Here is a 26,027-nt window from a genome sequence, read left to right as displayed (position 1 = left end):
TGCATGGACATGGTAATACAGTAACAAGTATGATTAGTAATAGCTGTAGACCAAGAATAACCCCCCCCTTAGTTTCCAAAGCAGCGTCATACCGTGTACCAACCAGTGGTGGAAAGTAACTAAGTACTTTTACTTAAGTACTGTACTTAAGTACAATTTTGAGGTATTTGTACTTTACTTGAGTATTTCCAATTTCCAGTACTTTCACTTCTACTCCACTACATCTCAGAGCCAAAATTTTTACTTTTACTTCACTACAATTATTTGAAAACTTTAGTTACTAGTTACTTTGGCGATTTTAGAAAACATACATTAACCACTTCAACCCTATACATTTTGGCCATTTGAAAATAGCAGATCTACAAGCTCACAATGTGTTGCAATGTGACGCACTGTGAGCTTGTAGATCTGCTATTTTCAATAGACTTTGTACACATTTTGAACTTGTGAAGTGTGACATTCTGCAATATGAGTACTTTTACTTTTAGTACTTTAAGTACATTTTGATGCCGATACTTTTGTACTTTTACTCAAGTGCATTTTCAATTCCGTACTTTTACTTGTAACAAAGTAGTTCTAAATTGCATTATTGGTACTTTTACTCAAGTAAAACAATTGAGTACTTTTTCCACCACTGGTACCAACACGGTCGTTACACAGAGTTGGCTGGTTTGAATAAACAGACCAGGTGGGACGTACGACCTGGCCAATGAAAGTGAATGAGAAGAGTGTGTGCACTGTAATAACGCACGTAAAACTCATGTCCCTCAGGCAACTGACTGACTGTCCAACAACACAACAACATGGAGTCAAATAAAACATTTCAAGGCTGGCTGATTTTCATTCCCATGCCTCTTAATTGTCATGGGAGGTCTTAACCCATTTTGGGCGGGAACCCCTTTTGGTGTTAGCATTATGTTATGCTTTAGCTATTGAAAAATAGCAGATCTACAAGCTCATAGCGCGCCACCGAGTGGTGCGCTACGAGCTTGTAGGTCTGCTATTTTTGAAAAGTTGTGAAAATGTGGCGCAAATTTTTGAATATATATTTCATTTTTAACTAAAATATTGGCTTCTGCGGGGTCCCTGGAACTACATAATTTGAGATGGGGGTCCGTGGCCCAATAGAGATAATTCTGGGGGTCCTTGACATGAAAAAGGTTGAGCACCACTGACATAGAAACATGTTTTTTCAGTCCAAAATTGGTTAAGGGGGATAATGTTTGTCTCAATGTTGTTATTTTTAGCCTGTACATATAACCCACTCTCCTGTACCCGCATTCCTTTGTGCTGGTCAGAATGTAACAGATACTTGCAAGTATTCCATGACCTCAGGGTTTTTGCTCAAACCAATGCAGAGAATCAGTAAAGCGCTGATATTGAGTTTCAGAAATGACTTCCTTTGTTGTACCAACACACATTAATGCCTGCAGGCCTCTGTCATGGTGCACCCATTTTGACCTGAGATCAGATTCTAAAAATGTCTTCTACATCCTGACAGTTTTCTGAAAAAGCTATGTTTCTGTCAGTCGTTATTCGATTTTCCAAAAAATAGCAGACCTACAAGCTCGTAGCGCGCCACTCGGTGGCGCGCTATGAGCTTGTAGATCATAGGGGTTCCCGCCCAGAATGGGTTAAGGGGTTAAAAAATAAAGAATCTAAAACAAATACAGTACGAAATACATTGGCCTTAAAAGGAGCACCATTTTCAACCTAATTTTCATAATATAATTAGTCCTCACTAATGCTCATTATAACATGGTACCAGTTTTATCTACTCTGTCTGTGTCTCAGAGGAGGGCTGTGGACACTTCAGAAACCTGTCCTTCAGTGACATCATCAATCCAAACTAATAGAAACTACAGCCGTTCTCTTCCTGGAAAGTTAACATGCTATAATAGAAGCCATTGTTCTCGTCTTAATAATAATACGAATAAATGACCAACCCAGCCGATGAAAATGGGCGTTAAGTTCACCAGCAGAGAATCATTGCTTTGCATTGCAAACGGAACCACACGACACTACCTTATATTTCCAGTTTTCAGTACAATGGTGTTTGTTTGGTCTTGAATCGCTTAAAGGGACACTTCACCCTTTTTGCAAAAAAAAATATGTTAATGACCTTTAGAAGATTTAGAACACTTTCCTGGGGGTCTTTATGTTTGCAATATGTGGTTTTAGATATTTTAGATTTTGGCAGTGAGCCCAGTGTCTCTGATGTCATGGACACTGGGCTCACTTACTTCCTGGACTACATGTTGTCTCAGTAAGACAGCCCGCCCCCTATCCACAAAGAGGCGCAGTGCACCAAAGCATTATGGGAATTGTAGTCCAGGAAGGAAGTGAGCCCAGTGTCCATGACATCAGAGACACTGGGCTCACTGCTAAAATCTAAAATATCTTAAACCACATATTACATACATAAATACCCCCAGGAAAGTGTTCTAAATCTTCTAAACGTCATTAACATATTTGTTTTGGCAAAAAGGGTGAAGTGTCCCTTTAATAAAAGACATCCAGACATAATAAAAGCCCAGCCAGCGCTGGAGCAAATGGAGCTGAATGCTACTAATAACCTCCAGCTGATAACACTGATCATTCCTTTAACCTCCAGCTGATAACACTGATCATTCCTTTAACCTCCAGCTGATAACACTGATCATTCCTTTAACCTCCAGCTGATAACACTGATCATTCCTTTAACCTCCAGCTGATAACACTGATCATTCCTTTAACCTCCAGCTGATAACACTGATCATTCCTTTAACCTCCAGCTGATAACACTGATCATTCCTTTAACCTCCAGCTGATAACACTGATCATTCCTTTAACCTCCAGCTGATAACACTGATCATTCCTTTAACCTCCAGCTGATAACACTGATCATTCCTTTAACCTCCAGCTGATAACACTGATCATTCCTTTAACCTCCAGCTGATAACACTGATCATTCCTTTTAACCTCCAGCTGATAACGCTGATCATTCCTTTAATAACCTCCAGCTGATAACACTGATCATTCCTTTAACCTCCAGCTGATAACACTGATCATTCCTTTAACCTCCAGCTGATAACACTGATCATTCCTTTAACCTCCAGCTGATAACACTGATCATTCCTTTAACCTCCAGCTGATAACACTGATCATTCCTTTAACCTCCAGCTGATAACACTGATCATTCCTTTAACCTCCAGCTGATAACACTGATCATTCCTTTAACCTCCAGCTGATAACACTGATCATTCCTTTAACCTCCAGCTGATAACACTGATCATTCCTTTTAACCTCCAGCTGATAACGCTGATCATTCCTTTAATAACCTCCAGCTGATAACACTGATCATTCCTTTAACCTCCAGCTGATAACACTGATCATTCCTTTAACCTCCAGCTGATAACACTGATCATTCCTTTAACCTCCAGCTGATAACACTGATCATTCCTTTAACCTCCAGCTGATAACACTGATCATTCCTTTAACCTCCAGCTGATAACACTGATCATTCCTTTTCTTCTTCTCTGTTTAGAGTGCAGCTCTAAGGAATGAGGCTGCTTCCTTCCTCCTCCACTGCCTCCTTTATGTGTGGCCATGCAAACGCCTTTGTGCGTGTGTGTGTTTGTGTGTGCGCGCGCACATGCGCGCGTGTGTGTGTGTGTGTGTGTCTGCGATTGTGTCCGTTATGTCCTTGAGCATGTGCCTTTGAAGACGCAAAAGAAAAAAACAAATCACACAAAAGTGTTTGGGGACGTCCTGGGTGTTTGGGACAGATGGCTAGTGGCTACATTGAAGAAACCACCAGTACAGACAAGACTCCTCAACGCAGTGGCTCCCCGGGGAGACCCAGCTTGACTAAGCAGGCACCACAAAACACATTATCAGGAGAGGGGGCCGGACAGGAGTCCGGAGGGGGCAAGGGGTACGGTACAGAGGGGGCCGGACAGGAGTCCGGAGGGGGCAAGGGGTACGGTACAGAGGGGGCCGGACAGGAGTCCGGAGGGGGCAAGGGGTACGGTACAGAGGGGGCCGGACAGGAGTCCGGAGGGGGCAAGGGGTACGGTACAGAGGGGGCCGGACAGGAGTCCGGAGGGGGCAAGGGGTACGGTACAGAGGGGGCCGGACAGGAGTCCGGAGGGGGCCAGGGGTACGGTACAGAGGGGGCTGGACAGGAGTCCGGAGGGGGCAAGGGGTACGGTACAGAGGGGGCCGGACAGGAGTCCGGAGGGGGCCAGGGGTACGGTACAGAGGGGGCCGGACAGGAGTCCGGAGGGGGCCAGGGGTACGGTACAGAGGGGGCTGGACAGGAGTCCGGAGGGGGCAAGGGGTACGGTACAGAGGGGGCCGGACAGGAGTCCGGAGGGGGCAGGGGGTACGGTACAGGAGGGGGCCAGGGGTACGGTACAGAGGGGGCCGGACAGGAGTCCGGAGGGGGCAAGGGGTACGGTACAGAGGGGGCTGGACAGGAGTCCGGAGGGGGGAAGGGGTACGGTACAGAGGGGGCCGGACAGGAGTCCGGAGGGGGCCAGGGGTACGGTACAGAGGGGGCCAGACAGGAGTCCGGAGGGGGCAAGGGGTACGGTACAGAGGGGGCCGGACAGGAGTCCGGAGGGGGGAAGGGGTACGGTACAGAGGGGGCCAGACAGGAGTCCGCAGGGGTACGGTACAGGAGGGGGCCAGGGGTACGGTACAGAGGGGGCCGGACAGGAGTCCGGAGGGGGCAAGGGGTACGGTACAGAGGGGGCCAGACAGGAGTCCGGAGGGGGCAGGGGGTACGGTACAGGAGGGGGCCGGACAGGAGTCCGGAGGGGGCAAGGGGTACGGTACAGGAGGGGGCAAGGGGTACGGTACAGGAGGGGGCCAGGGGTACGGTACAGAGGGGGCCGGACAGGAGTCCGGAGGGGGCAGGGGGTACGGTACAGAGGGGGCCAGACAGGAGTCCGGAGGGGGCAAGGGGTACGGTACAGAGGGGGCCGGACAGGAGTCCGGAGGGGGGAAGGGGTACGGTACAGAGGGGGCCAGACAGGAGTCCGCAGGGGTACGGTACAGGAGGGGGCCAGGGGTACGGTACAGAGGGGGCCGGACAGGAGTCCGGAGGGGGCAAGGGGTACGGTACAGAGGGGGCCAGACAGGAGTCCGGAGGGGGCAGGGGGTACGGTACAGGAGGGGGCCGGACAGGAGTCCGGAGGGGGCAAGGGGTACGGTACAGGAGGGGGCAAGGGGTACGGTACAGGAGGGGGCCAGGGGTACGGTACAGAGGGGGCCGGACAGGAGTCCGGAGGGGGCAGGGGGTACGGTACAGAGGGGGGAAGGGGTACGGTACAGTGCAGCCCGACTCTGCAAACTTCTATTGTAAAGCAGCAATCTGCAGCTGCCCTTCGGATGCCTGACAGGCTCAATCAGACGTGTTTAATTGTGTCCACATAACGGAAGAGCCTTTTTCCCCCACATATGCGTGCAGCGTGACGCAGAACTCTCCCCCAACGCATACTGTATGGCTGTCAGCGTGACGCAGAACTCTCCCCCCACGCATACTGTATGGCTGTCACCAGCATGACATTGTACATGTTATGCAAAATGGAATTGTGCTTATAAGTGAAACGTACATTTCTGTTTGCCTTTTAGGCTTTGTAAACAAAGATTGTGCAGGGCAGATATGATAAGATATGATAAATAACTAATAATAATACTAATTAGTGGAAATAGCAGCTCTACAAGCTGGCCAGTTGCAAGCTTATAACTCTGTTGAAAATCTGTTGAAAACGTATGAATATGTTTTTCAACAGATGAATGGAAAGGATTTTGACAATTATGCAAAATAATATCAAAAACATTGCGATCAGGCCATATGCAGTAAAACGGGAGATACGTACATTTCACTGCTCTGCATCAGCTCAATGAGGTCATTGAAGAGGACGTCCCGGTTCCTCTCACAGAAGCCTTCAGCGTCATACGACACCTGCGGAGGGGAGGAGCCACACAAAGGTCACTAAAGGTCAGCCACTAAGACCTGATGTATATACATCACCTTATGACAGTGTCACACAGCGACAATAGCCCATCTACTACCGTAGGTCTGCCATTTTCCACAGTCAACTGAAATAAATTCAACGTTTTTTTTTTGCCTATGGTGACGTGCCCAAAATAGGGACGCCACGTAGATCGGTTAATAATTATGGGAAAAGGAGGCCGGTTTCCAAACCCAGGTGTTGTAGATCAGGGGTTCTCAACGTTTTTGGCCGGGGACCCCCGGAAATGCTTTGGCAATGTCTCGGGACCCCCGCCCCGCCCTCTCCCGACCCCCAATATAAATTGACTGCTACAATAACCTTAAACCATTTTGGGCGGGAACCCCTTTTGGTGTTTTAAGCATTGTTATAATTTAGCTATTGAAAAATAGCAGATCTACAAGCTCATAGCGCGCCACCGAGTGGCGCGCTACGAGCTTGTAGGTCTGCTATTTTTGAAAAATCGTGAAAATAAAATTTAAAAAATAATATATATATATATATATTTTTTGAAAATAATTTGGGGACCCTCTAAAATAATTTGGCGACCCCCCGAGGGGTCGCGACCCACGGGTTGAGAACCCCTGTTGTAGATCACAGCTCTACGACAGTATTCCTTACGAAGAAGCAGAGGACAGAAGAAGTGCATACGGTAGGTAGATTGATCAATGTTGTTTCTTCTGCAGTCTGACAATAGACCAGGAATGTTCCAGACCCCCCACTCACCCCTGTCCCATTATGTTACGAGCCATTAGGCCTGTGGCATGTGTACCAGGCAGGCGGAGACCGGCGCACATCTGGAGCATGCATGGGACAACGTCAATAAATGTACACTATATTCTATATAGAGTTCAAGGTGTCTGTGGGTTTGTTTGTCTGTGTGCCTGGATTATGCCCCACCTAAGCGCAAATCAGCATTAACCGTTTGACCGCTACCATTATTCAATCCCTCCGCCGCGTCCTGCCAGGGTTTTATCGTGCGTGACACTTACTTTGAAGAGCCAAATATCCGTAATCGCATTTTACTATGAAACCATTCCGTGTGTGTTGACGAAGCTGGTGCTTGTTCTCTCGGTCGGTGGTGCAAAAAGTGGACCGCGAGTATCACAGCGCCTGCTACAGGCCGTTGAAAACGCTTGTCCGGGACAAAGCGACCCCTGCAATGTCGCTTCTGGAGATAAAGCCGTCTGAAAACAGAGCAGGCAATGTAAGTGGATGTGCGCGCATCTTCAAAATGGCCGCGGCCATTGGCTCAGAAGCATAACAGAGCTAACGAACGGTAGCTTTTAATACGATCGTATTAAAACATGCATTAAATAATACATCGCTGTTAAAACGGCTTTTCCGGGTGTGGCACCGTACGCTATTATACGTGTCAATGTTCCTGGCAGGCCTCGTGTTAAGCATTAAGCAACGGTTTCCGTTTTTAGTCCTGTCACAGTGTGTGTGATGTCAGACCAGAGCTCGATTAAAGAGGGAAAAGCGAGAGAGACGGATAGGGAGAGGTGGAAGGAAAGAGGGAGGGAGGACAGTAGGTTATGCGATGTCGGACAAGACTAGAGCAGCGAGAGAGAGAGGAGAGGAAGAGAGGGGGGAGGCAGAGGGAGGGAGGTTATGCGATGTCGGACTAGAGCTTGAGCAGCAGGAGAGAGAGGAGAGGAAGAGAGGGGGGAGGCAGATTATGCGATGTCGGACTAGACTAGAGCAGCGAGAGAGAGAGGAGAGGAAGAGAGGGGGGAGGCAGAGGGAGGGAGATTATGCGATGTCGGACTAGACTAGAGCAGCGAGAGAGAGAGGAGAGGAAGAGAGGGGGGAGGCAGAGGGAGGGAGATTATGCGATGTCGGACTAGACTAGAGCAGCGAGAGAGAGAGGAGAGGAAGAGAGGGGGGAGGCAGAGGGAGGGAGATTATGCGATGTCGGACTAGACTAGAGCAGCGAGAGAGAGAGGAGAGGAAGAGAGGGGGGAGGCAGAGGGAGGGAGATTATGCGATGTCGGACTAGACTAGAGCAGCGAGAGAGAGAGGAGAGGAAGAGAGGGGGGAGGCAGAGGGAGGGAGATTATGCGATGTCGGACTAGACTAGAGCAGCGAGAGAGAGAGGAGAGGAAGAGAGGGGGGAGGCAGAGGGAGGGAGAACCAATGCCAACGGAGCCAATGCTGGGTGCCGAAACCTGAACAATAATCGGTGCGTCGCTTATTTACAATACTAGATATTCAGATTCAGATTTACAATATATGTTCGCCTGTATCCACATGGCAACAAGAAGACAGACAGACAGACAGACAGACAGACAGACAGACAGACAGACAGAGACAGACCTTGCCGGCATAGTGGTGGATGATGAAGCCTTGGTTCCAGCTGTTGAAGTGTTCGTGGTTGTTGATCCCGACGCGGAGCTTCTGCAACATGGTCTGGTCAGCTCCCTCGCCCACTGCGTGCATGGTGGCACACACATCGTCCAGGATGCTCATGATGCCAAGCGGGTTCTGGGGGTCACAATCAACAAGGCATTAGTCTAAGACAGTGGTTCTCAAACGTTTTAATTATAGGGACCCCCTTGTAACTTCTTGCACTTCTTCCCTGTTTTCTTGGGAAAATAACACAATGGGAACTATGCACTATGAATGTCACACACCTTTTTACTGTGATGTGGCAATAAAGCTGATTCAGATGTGTGTAACCAGATGGACCCAGATGGACCCGGTTCCATTTGCACTCTCAGAGTTACACAGCTATAAGAGTCCATTTGGAACACCCTCAAGGAACTGACCCCACTTTGAGAAGCACTTGGTCAAGAGGGATGTCACAGTCACAGACTTTTGTCATTCATTGTACAGTCTAGGTCTTGTATTTATATGTATTGTTCCCTGGTCTAGGCTTGTTTTGACTGGAGAGGAGAGGAGAGGAGAGGAGGGGAGGGGACATTTTGACTGGAGAGGAGAGGAGGAGAGGAGAGGGGAAATCAGCCCGACGGGTGATATATTAATGTTTTATTAATAAAACCGATAATACCGATTATCGCGGTATTATTCACGTTATCAATACCGATATCAAAAAATCAATATCGCCCAAGCCTACCCTGGTCTAATTTTCTTGGTTCTATGTTTGTTTGCTCCAGCTGTGTCTCATTTTGTAATCAACCCTCATGTGTATATCAGTCTTGTTCCCCAGTCAGTCCTTGTTGAGTCATTGTATCCTGTCACCTGTTTCAGTCTGTTTTAAGTTGTTCATGTTCACCTGTCTTCTGAATTAAAACACCATTTCTTGGTTTTGAACACTAAAAAAAAAATAACAAACCAGAAGTGCGAGGCAGATCACTGGAACAACAACAATGTATTTCCTGACAGTGTGTTTGTGGAATGAGTCCAGTCTTATAGGGAGCAGGGTGATTTCAGAAGTGTTCTCAGGTGTGGAATGGGCATGACACTGTTGGGTTGAAGAGGGGGTGGAAACAGGTGTGTGACAAGGACTGAGAGAGGGAATGGAGAGTGGGAGTGGCTGATGTGGAGACATGGTCTGTAGAGCGACAGACCATGACAAGGGATATAATTATCACTTAAATCTATCGATCACTTATATTAAGCCTGTTGTCAAACCGTTTCAGAAAGGGTCAAGAATAATGAAAATATAGCCAATCAAACCGAAATGTACGAAATAGGGATGCCAGGTTGAAAGTGGTGGGCCAACTTAGTGTTTACAAGTTGTACCCAAGTTAAGAGTTAGCCTAATCAATGACCAACACTGGCTTCCCAGTTAATCAGTAATCATGAAACCATGTCAGTTTCATTCTGGATGCCTTCACCGATCAACACAGACGGTGTTCATCTTTTCTACCGTTTTCTAGTGGCACTTTTTCAAAAGATTAACAACTCCCACAGTTGCAGATAGACGTCCTATTTTGACAAGATTATTGATAAAAAAAGAAATACAGGTAAATGACTGGATGCCAAATGGTGACTGCACAGTGATAGATGTCCTAGTACTAGTATGGCCATGTGATGTCATATCAGTGGTTAATGATTGACCAATCAATGAGGACCAAACATGCAGATCAATGAAGTGAATATATTTGGTAAAATAGAATGGCTTAAAGTTTAAGTTGTGCTTTAAAGTCAAGGAGGAGTCTCCTGATACAGTATAGTATAATCTGTTACTCTATAGAGCGTCGCAGTCCCGCCTCCTACCATGGACCAGGAAATGATTCTCCGTTCATTTTCCTCATAGACATTTCAGAAAGTATTTATTTAAAGACGTTTACGCCGCGGACAAAGCCAACTCGAGTCGTGACAAATCATGACAACAAACACAATTTTTGGGGCCGAAAAAATAATTAGAAAGAAGAAAAAAACGGCAGGTTACAACACTTTCTTTGTTGTTTTTCTTCTTTGTAATTATTTGTTTGGTCCAAAATATTGTTTGTGTTGTCATGAGTTGTCACGACTCGAGTTGGCTTTGTCCGCGGTGTAACCGTCTTTAAATAAATACTTGTTGAAATGTCTATGGGAAAAATGCATTGGGATTCATTTCCTGGTCCATGGTAGGAGGCGGGACTGCGACGCTCTATACACAGATATGAAGACTGAGATACAAATCTCAATTTTACTTTTATTTAATAATGTGTGTAAAACACAAGCAATAAAACATGCAACAACAGACGAGCTTCATTGCCCTTCGAAACATCCCACCACGGCCACACAGAGGATGAAGTCACACGCTACACAGCTGCCCTGTTTGGCTAGCCTCTGTCCAAGGCTGATAAGTGCTCTAGGACACAGTGGCTGCAGTGTGTGTGTGTGGTTGTGGGCTTAACTCACAGAACACAAGTCTCTGTTGAAATGGAAACCTGTCATTGGTCTAGCTCAGTTTCCCAAACAAAGGGCCACGGAGCCTCGCGGTGCGAGTAAATATCACTAGGTTTCTAAAGTTTCCTACATATGTTTCTGAAATGTTCTAAACAAATTGTCAAACCGTTTTCACATGAATTTCTGAAATATAATATTTCAGAAATGTCGTAGCATACCTCTCAGTTGGACAGTAAGTAAACCATCGATCATGAGAAATATTATACATCAATGGAAACCAAAAATGACCTATTTACAAGTTCAAAACGCAACGCATTATGAGCTTGTAGATCAGCTATTTTTTCCAACTTTTTTTGACACTGCCTTATCTGTCAAATGTTTTGTGTTTACCACTTTGCTCTCGATGAGGTCACAGACAATCTTGTTGTTGAAGTACTCAATGGCGGTCCACTTGATTCCCTCCTGTACGTACTCCTCCTACAAGCACATTATGTTCGGGTCAGAATTATGGAATAGTAAAGAGAGTACTGGACACGACACAATGCTGGAAAAAAAGAAAGGAAGGAGACGGAGTTTACTGTACCTGCTCAGCTTTTAACGTCAGCTCAATGAAAATCTGCTGAAGCTTCTCATTGACGAAGTTGATGCAGAATTGCTCAAAGCCGTTTTTCTAACAGGGAGACACATATACAGGGATCAGACAGTTCACTTTCATGCACAACACAGGGAATACCGTCACTCATTTCTTCAGAGCAGAGGGATGTCCTCAGACCTTGCTGAATGGGCTTTGTTCACTGAGTGAGGCTGCCTTAGTGTAGGATAAAAATCACACCCGTGTGAAGTAAGTGGTGCAACTCTGTGTGGGGGTTCCCCGGGGGTTGGGGGCGGGGGAAGTTCCAGACCCACAGGAACGCACCGCGCTGCGTCCGAAACGGTTGAGAAATGACAGTTACCGTGTGGGGGTCCCTCTACTGTAACCTCCACTGTACTGTACTGTACTGTACTGGCACACCCGAAATCACCATATATACAGTTAATATGTGCGTGTGTGTTTGTGTGTGTGTTAGGTTGCGCACAGGTGGTGAAAAACAACCATGCTGTTTTCGTGCTCAGACGCACCCAGCCAGCCAGCCACCCATACCACCCACACACAAAGTCACTTAAGGAAGTGGTTGCACCACTTAAAAACACCCAGGATAGGACAATGATTCCACTAACAATTACTATAGTTTCATGGGACTTATGCTGCGTTCACACGAGGCAGATGCAAAGATGCAAAGCACTTTGTATATCTGTTGCATCACATGGTCATTGACGTAGTGACGTGTGTTATTGCTGCTGCAGTTGTGGCTTTGTAGCTTTGCATCTGGAAGTTGAAATCAGCTCAGCTTCAATTTGTAGCTTTTGCAGCAGCATCTTTGTATCTCCATGGTCATGTTCCATTGACAGTGAATGGTAGACTGTATCTTTGCATCTGCCTGTGTGAATGCAGCATAACCCTAACAAGTTGAAAATATGTTATTATTTTTTATTTTGGGTGGGTAGCAGAGTGGTTAGGTCACATACAACCTAATACCTGAAATGGTATTGATGATTACCATACCATATCATTTGCTGCATGTCACTCCCCTATTATTACCTTCGATGCCTGACGAAGGTCAATAAGACCGAAAGCTTGCATTAAATCTATTGATTTGCGGTTAAAGTGCCCAGTTGTGTTTGAAGCAATTCCGGTAGATGATGCTTCGCTGTGACATCACTAATAAACCCGACTACCCGAGTCATCTTTATTCTAGTGGCATTACAGGAAGGAATGTACTGTTCAACACAGCGCCTCAGGCTTGTATTGTGTCTTAACATTCTGCAGCTTCCTGTTTTAGGACACCGGGGCACCAAAACACAGATGGCAACTTTTTAATCTAAGATTTGTTAATAATAGTTGTGCGTATTTAAGCAGAAGACCTCTGAACTGTAAGCCTAGACAAACAGCCCCACTATTATTTTGAGAAATTAATGTTATCTAAACATGCAGTACACACTACACACACAGTAGCTTTCAGTTTGATGACTGATGGGAGGATTAAGAGCTCTGGCAATGATTTAGAATCTGTTCTAATCAGCAGTGGTAGAAAATGTACTTAAATGTTTTACTTACACATGTGTGTGTGACTGTGTGTGTGTGACTGTGTGTGTGTGTGTGTGTGTGTGTGTGTGTGTGTGTGTGTGTGTGTGTGTGTGTGTGTGTGTGTGTGTGTGACTGTGTGTGTGTGTGTGACTGTGTGTGTGTGTGTGTGTGTGTGTGTGTGTGACTGTGTGTGTGTGTGACTGTGTGTGTGTGTGACTGTGTGACTGTGTGTCTGTGTGTCTGTGTGTGTGTGTGTGTGTGTGTGTGTGTGTGTGTGTGTGTGTGTGTGTGTGTGTGTGTGTGTGTGTGTGTGTGTGTGTGAGTGACAGAGATATATAGAGAGAGAGATATAGATATGATCAGATATAGATCAGATATAGATATGATCAGATATAGATATGATCAGATATAGATCAGATATAGATATGATTATCACTGAGACTTACTTGGAATATTTCAAATCCATAAATGTCCAGCACTCCGATGTTCATCGGCTGTTGGTCCTTCATGGCTTTGTTGATGGACTGAAACCCAAAGGAACATTGTTAGATATGACGACCCCATCAAGGAACATTGTTAGATATAACGACCCCATCAAGGAACATTGTTAGATATGACGACCCCATCAAGGAACATTGTTAGATATGACGACCCCATCAAGGAACATTGTTAGATATAACGACCCCATCAAGGAACATTGTTAGATATAACGACCCCATCAAGCTCATCATAATGCATTTAGTGTTTGGTAGATTATGTCTCTGTTGTAACGATGCTTCTTGGCAATAACTTTTATACCGTTGGAAAGTTCTGTTTCGTTCCCTTTTTAAACGGTGCCCCATTTAGGGAAGATGGATTTGTTATGTGGGGTGAGCAGCACAGCTGGGTATGTGGGTTGCGCTCATGAAAAATGCAAAACAGCGTATTCTGCTGTTGCTATTGACTCTTGCACTCCCTACAAATGGGCCACCATTTAACGCATTCTGGGTGGGAACCCCTTTTGGTGTTTTAACTAAGCATTGTGTTATACTTTAGCTATTGAAAAATAGCAGATCTACAAGCTCATAGCGTGCCACCGAGTGGCGCGCTACGAGCTTGTAGGTCTGCTATTTTGGAAAATCGTGAAAATGCGGCACAAATCTTTGAATATATATTCTTTCAGAAGACTTTTTTTTTATTTTGACGTCACGTCTAAATGGGTTAAAAGGGGAAAAGAAACGGGCCTTACAACGGTATATAGAGGAAGCATGATTGGCATACCAAATCTCCATGACAACACATATCCAGTCACACATACCTCTACTAAGTAGTCAAAGACACGTGAGTGTAGGGCCTTGGCGAGCGCGTCACGCGTGTAACACGCCTGCTCTACGTTCAGCGTCACGTCGATGGACTCCTGCGTATTGCCCCACTTGCTGTCCATCTTTCTACTGGTCAGCTTCTCCTTCAGACGTTTCTGGTCGATTCCCAGCAGGTGGGCGGGGAAGGCCAGGACTGTACAAAAAGACCACAAGGCAACAGTGGCGAGAAAATTAGGCAGGAAAAACCAGTGGTGGAAAAAGTACTCAATTGTTTTACTTAAGTAAAAGTACCAATACTGCAATTTAGAACTACTTCGTTACAAGTAAAAGTACGGATTTGAAAATGTACTTGAGTAAAAGTACAAAAGTATCGGCTTCAAAATGTACTTAAAGTACTAAAAGTAAAAGTACTCATTGTTAAAAATGTGTACAAATGTGTATGAAAATAGCAGATCTACAAGCTTGTAGATTGTCTATTTTCAAATGGCCGAAATGTATAGGGTTGAAGTGGTTAATGTATGTTTTCTAATCAAAATTAAAATATCCAAAGTAACTAGTAACTAAAGTTTTCAAATAATTGTAGTGAAGTAAAAGTAAAAATTTTGGCTCCGAGATGTAGTGGAGTAGAAGTAAAAGTACAAATACCTCAAAATTGTACTTAAGTACAGTACTTCAGTAAAAGTACTTAGTTACTTTCCACCACTGGGAAAGCAGATCTACAAGCTCATAGCGCGCCACCGAGTGGCGCGCTATGAGCTTGTAGATCTGCTATTTTTCAATAGCTAAATTATAACAATGCTTAAAACACCAAAAGGGGTTCCCGCCCAAAATGGTTTAAGGTTATTGTAGCAGTCAATTTATATTGGGGGTCGGGAGGGGGCGGGGCGGGGGTCCCGAGACATTGCCAAAGTATTTCCGGGGGTCCCCGGCCAAAAACGTTGAGAACCCCTGCTGTAGTGTAGGCTGTGCGGATGCAGCATATCCACCCGGAAATAACCCGCCACCCGTTTGTTTACAAAATAATCTGATTTGGTCTGTTAGGACGGTGGTGCTGTAGCTCTAAGCACGGAAACGTCCTTTACTCCAGAGTAAATCCCATTGAGTGCGTTAACCCATTTTGACCAGATTCTAAAAATGTCTTCTACATCCTGACAGTTTTCTGAAAAAGCTATGTTTCTATGTCAGTCGTTCTTCGATTTTTCAAAAATAGCAGACCTACAAGCTCGTATGAGCTTGTAGATCTGCTATTTTTCAATAGCTAAAGCATAACATAATGCTAACACCAAAAGTGGTTCCCGCCCAAAATGGGTTAACCATTCACCTGCTCCCTCTGGCAACGACCTCTCATACCAACTCGAGGACGCACAGACTGCTTTTGCTGCCAGCAGCATATTGGATGAGTTCCGGATCTCAGTCTATTGGTAAAACGCAGGGATTGTCCAAGGCTGCTATATTACTTTTCCTTCACTGACATCACAATCATACACACATTGCTATCGTGTAGTCTCTTCACTCATATTTGTGGTCAATAATATAGGGCACTAAAAGTGAGCCATCATACCCTCACTGTCTAAAACTAAATATCTTCTGGAAAGAATACAAACCAGACAAGTTTAGTATTACAGAGAATGCAGCACACTCCATCTACTGGGTTAGGCCCGTGAAAGAGGCTTCGAGCAGGCCAAGGATCATTAGTCCTAACCTGGCATTGACATTGTCCCATGAGAGCGCCTCCCTGCATTATTACAGTGACTCACTTCCCCTTGAAGGAAATGGCTCTAAGGCCTGCAGTCCAGCAGTGTCTGGGAATGCATCACAATAGTGCAGTAGCCGACTTTTGGGAAGTTAGCATGAATAGCATAATGACTAGACCTATCTGTCAACTGTGAAGTGTGAAGCTGGGGCAGGGGCTTTGTGTTACAATATCGCCATGATCATAAAAGGCATGGACTGATGCAAATGGACTGGTGGCTATCGATCGAGTACCACGTGGTGAACCAAATCAATGCTCAGATCTGAAGATGAACAACTCTGTGGGTCAAATGTCTTCAAAGATATGGTGTTAGGAAATGTCTTGTGATAAATATTTTATATTTTGTGAGCTGCAGTGCACTCTTAGTGGAGATAAGGGCTTCTTTATTAATTATTCAAAATCTCACAACATCTGAGAAGCACTGGAATCAAACAACCATAACCCATTATGGGCGGGAACCCCTTTTGGTGTTAGCATTATGTTATGCTTTAGCTATTGAAAAATAGCAGATCTACAAGCTCATAGCGCGCCACCGAGTGGCGCGCTACGAGCTTGAAGGTCTGCTATTTTTGAAAAATCGAAGAACGACTGACAGAAACATAGCTACTAAATACAGTAGCTGTTCCAAACGACAGCCTATGGTGGTCAGTATTTGTACAACGTGGCAGACTCAACATTTCATTAAAGCGGAGCTGAATCATGTATTTGTTCTGCTGAGTGTGAATTTGTGTTTGTACCGAGTTGTGTATGAGGGGAAAGAAGAGGCTGGACAGGATGTGTGTAAGAAGCTTATTATTATTGTCTAGCGGAAAACGTTCCGTGCGTTTCAAACGTTGCTCGACGAAAATGATGAATATTCAACTGAGAATACGTCATTTTTGTTGCGCGAATGGGCGGTGCAGCCGATTACAAATGAGCCATAACACAAGGCAGGGTAAGCACACACAGGAAGTTAAGACTGGAGGGAACAGGAAAGGCAGAGATTACAGAGCGCTGGTACTCGGTCTGCACACACCACAATGTGGCTTTGTGGCCTGGCAACCCACCGTCTCACATGTCATACGTCACTGGTCCTCAGCGTCTTGGCCACAGTCTCACATGTCATACGTCACTGGTTCTCAGAGTCTTGTCTGTCCACAGTCTCACATGTCATACATCACTGGTCCTCAGCGTATTGTCTTGTCCACAGTCTCACATGTCATACGTCACTGGTCCTCAGCGTCTTGTCTGTCCACAGTCTCACATGTCATACGTCACTGGTCCTCAGCGTCTTGTCCACAGTCTCACATGTCATACATCACTGGTCCTCAGCGTATTGTCTGTCCACAGTCTCACATGTCATACGTCACTGGTCCTCAGCGTAATGTCTGTCCACAGTCTCACATGTCATACGTCACTGGTCCTCAGCGTCTTGTCTGTCCACAGTCTCACATGTCATACGTCACTGGTCCTCAGCGTCTTGTCTGTCCACAGTCTCACATGTCATACGTCACTGGTCATCAACGTCTTGTCCACAGTCTCGCATGTCATACGTCACTGGTCCTCGGCGTCTTGTCCACAGTCTCGCATGTCATACATCACTGGTCCTCAGCGTCTTGTCCACAGTCCCACATGTCATACATCACTGGTCCTCAGCGTCTTGTCCACAGTCTCACATGTCATACATCACTGGTCCTCAGCGTATTGTCTGTCCACAGTCTCACATGTCATACATCACTGGTCCTCAGCGTCTTGTCCACAGTCTCACATGTCATATGTCACTGGTCCTCAGCGTATTGTCTGTCCACAGTCTCACATGTCATACATCACTGGTCCTCAGCGTCTTGTCCACAGTCTCACATGTCATACGTCACTGGTCCTCATCGTCTTGTCTGTCCACAGTCTCACATGTCATACGTCACTGGTCCTCATCGTCTTGTCTGTCCACAGTCTCACATGTCATACGTCACTGGTCCTCAGTGTCTTGTCCACAGTCTCACATGTCATACGTCACTGGTCCTCAGCGTCCGGGGAACGCCAGCTGTCCAAATGGACCCTTACAGGTTCTGCCACTCAGGGGAGGTGCACAAATGGTCCAATTTGGTACCATTTGGGCACTCTCCGAGTTGAACACTGAGAATTTTACAGTGTAGATCTGATATTTCTGAAAATCAATTATTGTATTCAAATCGATAATTTCGATTAACTGTTGCACCCGTAATATTTACAGTACAGATCGTCAGAGAACTAGGAGGGCAGTGTGTCAATACAAGTGTATAAAATAATCAACGACTAATCGTAACTGAGGTAAAAGTTTGAATTAATCGTGATATTGATTTGAAGCCAATATCACCCAGCCCAACTCTTGGTGCATCTGGGAGTTATCTTAGCCTGGCTAATAAGCCAGACTCAAATCACAGTGTCGTGTGGTATTTGAGTCTGGAGATGCTGTGTATGGATCTTGTTTCCCGGGGGGGCGGGTTCAAACATTTTCTCTTTGACGCAATTGGTCAGAGCTACTGTCAGTCAAAGGTCTCAAGCATTGAACGTCACTGTACCAAAGCCCGCCCATATTGCATACCATGTCCCGATTGGCCACACCAGTTCTCTGGTGTAGGAAATGGGCGTACAATTGAGCCTCTCCAGACCGTAATCCGCCGGCAGGCATTTTTTTTTGCCAACGGCTGATTCGGTCTGGCTTATTAGCCAGGCTAGAGTTATCCAAGGACACTTACATTCCTCGCTCTCCACGGCAGCATAGTTCCCTGCCTCCCTGAAGTTGATGTTCCCAAGGTGAAGGACTCCAGCCACAATCTGCAGGACCAGGATACGGTCGCCCGCCGAGATGCCGATCACTTCCATGGCATGCTGGCAAAACAAAGGGAAAAGCACACATTGAACCGGGGGCTACATTATGTGTTTACTTACTCTCACAGTACAACAAGTCAAACGTCCTTTAACCCATTTAGGCCTGACGTCGAAATAAAAATCACACCCAATCAGTGTGAACTGAGTGGTGTAAGGTATTATATAGCCTGATCAGCTGTGTTCTGACGTAATGTCTGACGTAATGAAATCAGCATCAACCAATCAGCATCAACCATGCTCATTTTTTTTGCACAGACAGACAGACAGACTAACAAAGCAAGTTGTAGGAGTGGTTTACACCACTCAAAAAAAAAGTCTCCTGAAAGAACATGCATTCAAAGAGTTGTGCCTCATTTTCACGATATTTCAAAAATAGCAGACCTACAAGCTCGTAGCGCGCCACTCGGTGGCGCGCTATGAGCTTGTAGATCTGCTATTTTTCAATAGCTAAAGTATAACATAATGCTTAGTTAAAACACCAAAAGGGGTTCCCGCCCAGAATGGGTTAATTACTCCCCTTGTGGTTTTCCCTGGTAAACAAAAACAGGTGGAGGTGGTCTGAAGTGGAAAATGTTAAGAGGATTTGGTGGAAAGACCCTGTACGGGTAAGAGAATGCTTTGTTGATGCATGAGTGAGAGCAGAACCACATCTGAAGAGCACAGGGGAAGTTAAGTGGGAGGTTAATACGCTTTTTAACCTGAAGATCCATAGGATTGGAATGTTGTTGTTGTTGACCCATTCTGGGCGGAAACCCCTTGAAAAATAGCAGATCTACAAGCTCATAGCGCGCCACAGAGTGGCGCGCTTGCGAGCTTGTAGGTCTTCTATTTTTGAAAAATCGAAGAACGACTGACGCCAGGGCTCCACCGGACGCGTTGCGTTGCGTCTGCGTCGCGTCAAAAAACGCACCGGTTCAATTTTAATGCACGCGTCGCGTCTCCGTCAACGCGGGCAGTGGAGCCACCCTTCATTGATTAAAAAGGGAACATTCCCTGACGGTGACGGAGACGCGACGCTGACGCGCCCGGTGGAGCCCGGCCGTAACATAGAAACATAGCTTTTTCAGAAAACTGTCAGGATGTAGAAGACATTTTTAGAATCTGATCTCAGGTCAAAATGGGTTAATAAAGTGGAGAAATACAGAAGTGAGTTGCAAGCCCTTTCTTTCTAAATTATTTTGCTGTTCGTGCCGCGTGGGCTCAGCACCAAGATAGTAGCCTGGCTAATAAGCCAGACCGAATCAACCGTTGGCAAAAACAAAATTGCCTGCCGGCGGCGACAGTGTTGTGTGATATTAGTCTGGCTTATTAGCCAGGCTACCAAGATAGGGGGATGTGCGTGAAAACCAGGGTCTTCAACGTTGTTGTTGAAAACCCATGCATTAAACTCTGTATACTGCCCACCTGTGATGTCGCTACAAACACAACAAGCCAGTATCAGACGATTGACAGTGTGCTTATAATGACTGTATGAGGTTGCTACTGAGAGCTCCAAGAAGCTCCAGTCTTATAATGACTGTATGAGGTTGCTACTGAGAGCACCAAGAAGCTCCAGTCTTATAATGACTGTATGAGGTTGTTACTGAGAGCTCCAAGAAGCTCCAGTCTTATAATGACTGTATGAGGTTGTTACTGAGAGCTCCAAGAAGCTCCAGTCTTATAATGACTGTATGAGGTTGTTACTGAGAGCTCCAAGAAGCTCCAGTCTTATAATGACTGTATGAGGTTGTTACTGAGAGCTCCAAGAAGCTCCAGTCTTATAATGACTGTATGAGGTTGCTACTGAGAGCACCAAGAAGCTCCAGTCTTATAATGACTGTATGAGGTTGCTACTGAGAGCTCCAAGAAGCTCCAGTCTTATAATGACTGTATGAGGTTGCTACCGAGAGCTCCAAGAAGCTCCAGTCTTATAATGACTGTATGAGGTTGCTACTGAGAGCTCCAAGAAGCTCCAGTCTTATAATGACTGTATGAGGTTGCTACTGAGAGCTCCAAGAAGCTCCAGTCTTATAATGACTGTATGAGGTTGCTACTGAGAGCTCCAAGAAGCTCCAGTCTTATAATGACTGTATGAGGTTGCTACTGAGAGCTCCAAGAAGCTCCAGTCTTATAATGACTGTATGAGGCTGCTACTACAGGGAGCTCCAAGAAGCTCCAGTCTTATAATGACTATGAGGTTGCTACTGAGAGCTCCAAGAAGCTCCAGTCTTATAATGAATGTATGAGGTTGCTACTGAGAGCTCCAAGAAGCTCCAGTCTTATAATGACTATGAGGTTGCTACTGAGAGCTCCAAGAAGCTCCAGTGCAAGCCAGATGTTTGTCAGTGTTGGGGTCCCTACCTGCTCTGCTGTGCTACGCAATCTTATGTATAGATTTATGTGTACGGCATCTGAGTCGATAAATTACATAATAACTAACCCTATACGTAGTTCTGTCAGGTTCTCCTCTAGACTGTGGAACCATTAACCCTATATGTAGTTCTGTCAGGTTCTCCTCTAGACTGTGGAACCATTAACCCTATATGTAGTTCTGTCAGGTTCTCCTCTAGACTGTGGAACCATTAACCCTATATGTAGTTCTGTCAGGTTCTCCTGAATTGAAATTGAATTGAAACTGTTTTCAAGTGTTTATACAGAGCAAACGATAAAAACATACCACGGTCTCCTGATAGTCCATCTTGTCGTTGATGTCGTCCACTTTGTAGGAACCAGACTGGTTGAGGTAAGTGTAGTAATCCAGGCTGGTTATTCCCAAACTGCTCTTCTGCTCACTGCTGGCTCCTTCTATCAACTGCACAAAGAAGACTTTATTACACCCCTGAAGAGCAGGATTCAGGCCAGTGGCTTTAACATTTGAGTAGCACAGCAATGGGCAAGTAAAAGTCTCAAGGCACACCTGTATTCACAGCGAAAATAGCCAATCTGGAAAACATTTATTAAATAAAATAATAATAGCAGCCACTGAAACTCAAATTCTTTCCCTATTTGTACCCGTTTTGTCTCATTCTAAATGTGAAATGTCTATTCCAGACATTCCACTTTGCACGTGAAGGAAGTTCTGTAATGGGAAGGATGAGCCATCGCATCCCTTCCAGGGACACAGAGTTGTTCAGAAAGTAACAGCTTGACCATCATTCAGTTCTTAAACGATGGTCAAGCTGTTCTTCCTGAACTTCAGTAGCCAAACGGCACATTGATTGTCAGGAGTTGTTTATACAAGTGAAAGTGAAAGTAGTTGTGTGTCTGTCGGTTTTATAAATATTTCAACCAATGACAACTACTATAGCTTGTGAGTATAATAATAACTAAATTGGATCCACTGGAAGACATTTCCTGAAAAAAGGTTTGCACCCGTCAGTGAGGACATGATGTCCTCAGCTGTCAGTGAGGACATGATGTCCTCAGCGTCCCTCACTTTTGGCTTTTCTGCCTTTATTGATAGATACAAGTCAAGAATGACAGGAAAGAGGGAGAGAGAGACGGGGAGAGACATGCAGCAAAGGTCGTCATGAACGGGACTCGAACACACGGCACGCTGTCAGGCCAGAGCCTATATGTGGCATGCGCCTGGACCACTACAGGCCAGTGTGTGCCCCCATTTTTTTTTTTTATCTTGTTTAAAAGAAGATGACTTCACTAGAGGACGGGTTTCTGAACTGCACCCTCCTATGAGATAGACTGAGTAGAAAATAATTGTGGTATTTTATCATGAACATTAGTGAGGACCAATTATATGAAGATAAGTTGAAAAGTGGTGAAGTGGTCCTTTATCTCCTATACATTGTAGACTGGTGTCCCCCAGGGCTATATACTTGGTCTGCTAGCCGAGCTACAAGCTCACATCGCTTCAGCGCGATGCTTTGTGAGCATATAGATCTGATATTTCGGTTGAATGTTTGCGCCAGAATAGGGACGCTAGGGTTCATGCTAGATTGTTCGTGGATGTGTTATATGTCACAGATATCCGTGTTCCTACACCAGTGTACTTTAACTCAAGTATCATTTTTAATACAGGCCTTTTAAATGTAACTTCTTCCGCCACTGTCCTACAGTCACAATGTCTCACCTGATAGAATATATGGAAACTCCTCTCTCCAGGATTCCTCATGACGACGCGAGACTTCTCCAGCAGAAAGTTGGAGATCTTCCCTCCGTCCACTTCCCCGCCGGAGCTGAACTGGATCTCAAAGTATTTCCCCTGGAGGATGAGAGTGTGGAGGATGAGAGCGTGGAACGAAGGTGAAACCCCAAAACCAGTGCTGTGCCACAACGTGGTTGTGAACTGTAGATCTGCAATTCTTTAGGTGTTTTCGTACGCCACCATTATACATGTATAATACATGGTTAATCATAAAAGATTAGGGCTGTCAAACGATTACAAATTTTAATCAGATTAATCACAGCTTAAAAATGTATTAATCGTGATTAATCACCATTTGAACTATGTCCAAAATATGCCCTTCTTGTGGGAACCGAAAGATAAATACTGTAGGTCCTACAGTATGTAAATTGTGCCACCTTTTATGTCAATAACAGACTTGTGTTTTTCAACATGGAGATAGGGCTAGATAGGGCTTCTCTTTCCATCTTCCATCTATCAGCCATCAGAATCAGATACCAGAGCGATGACTAGTGCAGCAGAGTGGATGCGATTATGGGATGCATGGGGCATGCATTAATTGCGTTAACATTTTTAATCTAATTAATTTAAATAAGTTAATTAACTCCGTGAATTCAGTTATTTTGACAGGCCTATAAAAGATACATTCAAATTAGTTTCGTTGTTGATATTTAAGGAAAAGGCATCTCGATTATTGACCATCGCCATCAGAGGCAAACTTAATTTATTTCCCCAACACAAGAAAAATAAAAAGCATTCACAGATTTGTCGTGTCCTGACAAGGTAAATTCTCAGCAATATAATATTTGCCCATAACCCATTTTGGGTGGGAACCCCTTTTGGTGTTAGCATTATGTTATGCTTTAGCTATTGAAAAATAGCAGATCTACAAGCTCATAGCGCGCCACCGAGTGGCGCGCTACGAGCTTGTAGGTCTGCTATTTTTGAAAAATCGAAGAACCACTGACATAGAAACATAGCTTTTTCAGAAAACTGTCAGGATGTAGAAGACATTTTTAGAATCTGATCTCAGGTCAAAATGGGTTAATTCTATGTCAGCGCTAACCAACTCTGTTTGTAAGGGTTGTAGTAGTATGTATGTGCCTCAGTGATTCGGGAGTGTGCTTCCCACTCTTTGTGTACACTGTGTCCTGACAGCACTATTCTGGTTAACCAGGACCCACATCATTCACAAAGTCCTGAGCTAAGAAGATAAAAAGAAAGAACTTTAAGCGTAAATGTTGTTTTTCCAAAAGTCTGGGCTCAAAGCCAAAAGCTAGGTCACAAAAGTAGTTTTTGAGTTACATACGTATGTAGCAATGCTGCAGATCTGTCTGAGTAAAGCAGCTGAAGCAATAATAATGTGACTTAGCAATAATAATGTGACTTAATATTTATATTTTAACATGAAGCTACTGGCGGTGTTGATAGCGCGTGGTCTTTACAGGTCCCTTGGTTAATCACTTAACACTTTACTGTATCGTCACTACTGGGCAGAAACCTTGTATCTCCGTTTCAACGTTTAGTTGTTTTCTTAAATTCATGCTCTACTTAAAAATCATAACTTAGTGTTGTGCAAAAGTAGCAGAAAGAGACAATCTACAAGTAGATTGTAGATCTGCTATTTTCGCTATTTTTTATCTTTGGTTAAAATAAGTGTTAAAAAGCTCTATATTGTGATAGTACTCATTGCTATAGAGCAGGGCTGTTTGTTCAGTAACGGGAGTCTCCATGTCTCTCCAGCTTTTTATTAAACGCAGTCAGGATACAAATTAAACAAGTGGAATTGTAAGTGATGACACAAACAAATGAGCAGACAAAATTGGAACTGGAACACTATAAACATTTAAGCTCATAAATAGCTACTCTCTCCTGATTGGCTGAAATTGTATCACCTACCTGAAAATGTTTATTCTGTTACCCCATTTTGGGCGGGAACCCCTTTTGGTGTTAGCATTATGTTATGCTTTAGCTATTGAAAAATAGCAGACCTACAAGCTCATAGCGCGCTACGAGCTTGTAGGTCTGCTATTTTTGAAAAATCGAAGAACCACTGACAGAAACAAAGCTTTTTCAGAAAACTGTCAGGATGTAAAAAACATTTTTAGAATCTGATCTCAGGTCAAAATGGGTTAATTAAAGAGATGGAGAGACAGGGAGACCACTGTTACTGAACACACACCATACTAGCAATGATTACTATCACGATATAGTGATTTAACCTTTTAACAAAAAATATCACTTTTATCACCTTTAATAAGAGATCAAATCAAATCAAACTTTATTTGTATAGCACATTTACAACAGCCAAGGCTGACAAAAGTGCTGGACAGGGTAAAAACCTGTGACTAAATAACAACTAAACTGGATCGATTGAAAATGTCCTGAAAAGTTTAGAAAAGTTGAGAACATATTTGAAAGTTTTTAATTTGTTTTAGTTTTTTAACCTACACATGACCAAAATAGGGACACCAGTTTGCAAGCATGTTAATACTTTGAATAAGCTTTGTGATAAAATCATGTTCAACAATGTGGATCCCCAGAGAAACCGTCGGAAAACCACGTCTGTAATTCACTACAGTATTCTCCCCATTCTTTCCCTCTCCTTTCATTCTATGTTTGAACATTCTTATGTTTGTTTTGGTTCACGACAAACCGTTTCAAATCGGGCTAGGGCAAAAGGTCAAGGCCGAATTCCCAAACAGTAAAAACATAAATAAAAAAGGAAGAACAGCACAAAAGTAAAAAAGAAAAGAAAAAAAGCCTTACAAATCTGCTGGAGTTGTTGTTCCTCACAGTCTTGGCGTTGCCGAAGGCCTCTAACAAGGGGTTGGACTGTAGGATGATGTCTTTGACATGCTGTGTGGAGACAGACATACAAGGTGAGACATTACAGTAGCTTCAGTGTCCATTAGGTAGGGCTGGCTGGGCAATTAACCGGAAATATATCAAACCCAGAAATTAATTCAAAGCCTAAAGGTGGTTGCACACCGGCCGCGTTTTTCGGAGAAACGCCACTTAAAAATCTGAATTCGCGCCCGGTGTGTGGAGACCTTTACTGAATAATTGAGAAGTG

General features: G+C 44.6%; 1 protein-coding gene across 2 annotated transcripts in view; it reads right to left on the bottom strand.

Moving 5' to 3' along the window:
* The window catches only part of myo1ea (myosin IEa), a 105,421-nt gene that overhangs the window by 32,905 nt on the left and 46,489 nt on the right, over positions 1-26,027 (bottom strand). For both annotated transcript variants that reach the window (XM_079497790.1, XM_079497791.1), the window contains exons 6-15: positions 25,721-25,810; positions 22,898-23,029; positions 21,488-21,622; positions 18,699-18,831; positions 14,228-14,424; positions 13,377-13,454; positions 11,389-11,475; positions 11,196-11,282; positions 8,322-8,489; positions 5,868-5,953 (exon numbers count right to left, since the gene is read on the bottom strand). In XM_079497790.1, coding sequence (XP_079353916.1) covers positions 5,868-5,953; positions 8,322-8,489; positions 11,196-11,282; positions 11,389-11,475; positions 13,377-13,454; positions 14,228-14,424; positions 18,699-18,831; positions 21,488-21,622; positions 22,898-23,029; positions 25,721-25,810 — 1,193 coding nt within the window. The remainder of the gene's footprint in view (positions 1-5,867; positions 5,954-8,321; positions 8,490-11,195; positions 11,283-11,388; positions 11,476-13,376; positions 13,455-14,227; positions 14,425-18,698; positions 18,832-21,487; positions 21,623-22,897; positions 23,030-25,720; positions 25,811-26,027) is intronic.

This window comes from Electrona antarctica, assembly GCF_951216825.1.
Source record: "Electrona antarctica genome assembly, chromosome: 3".
NCBI lineage: Eukaryota > Metazoa > Chordata > Actinopteri > Myctophiformes > Myctophidae > Electrona > Electrona antarctica.
The sequence above is the reverse complement of the archived record's forward strand: the minus strand, read 5'-3'. Positions and strand labels throughout refer to the sequence as shown.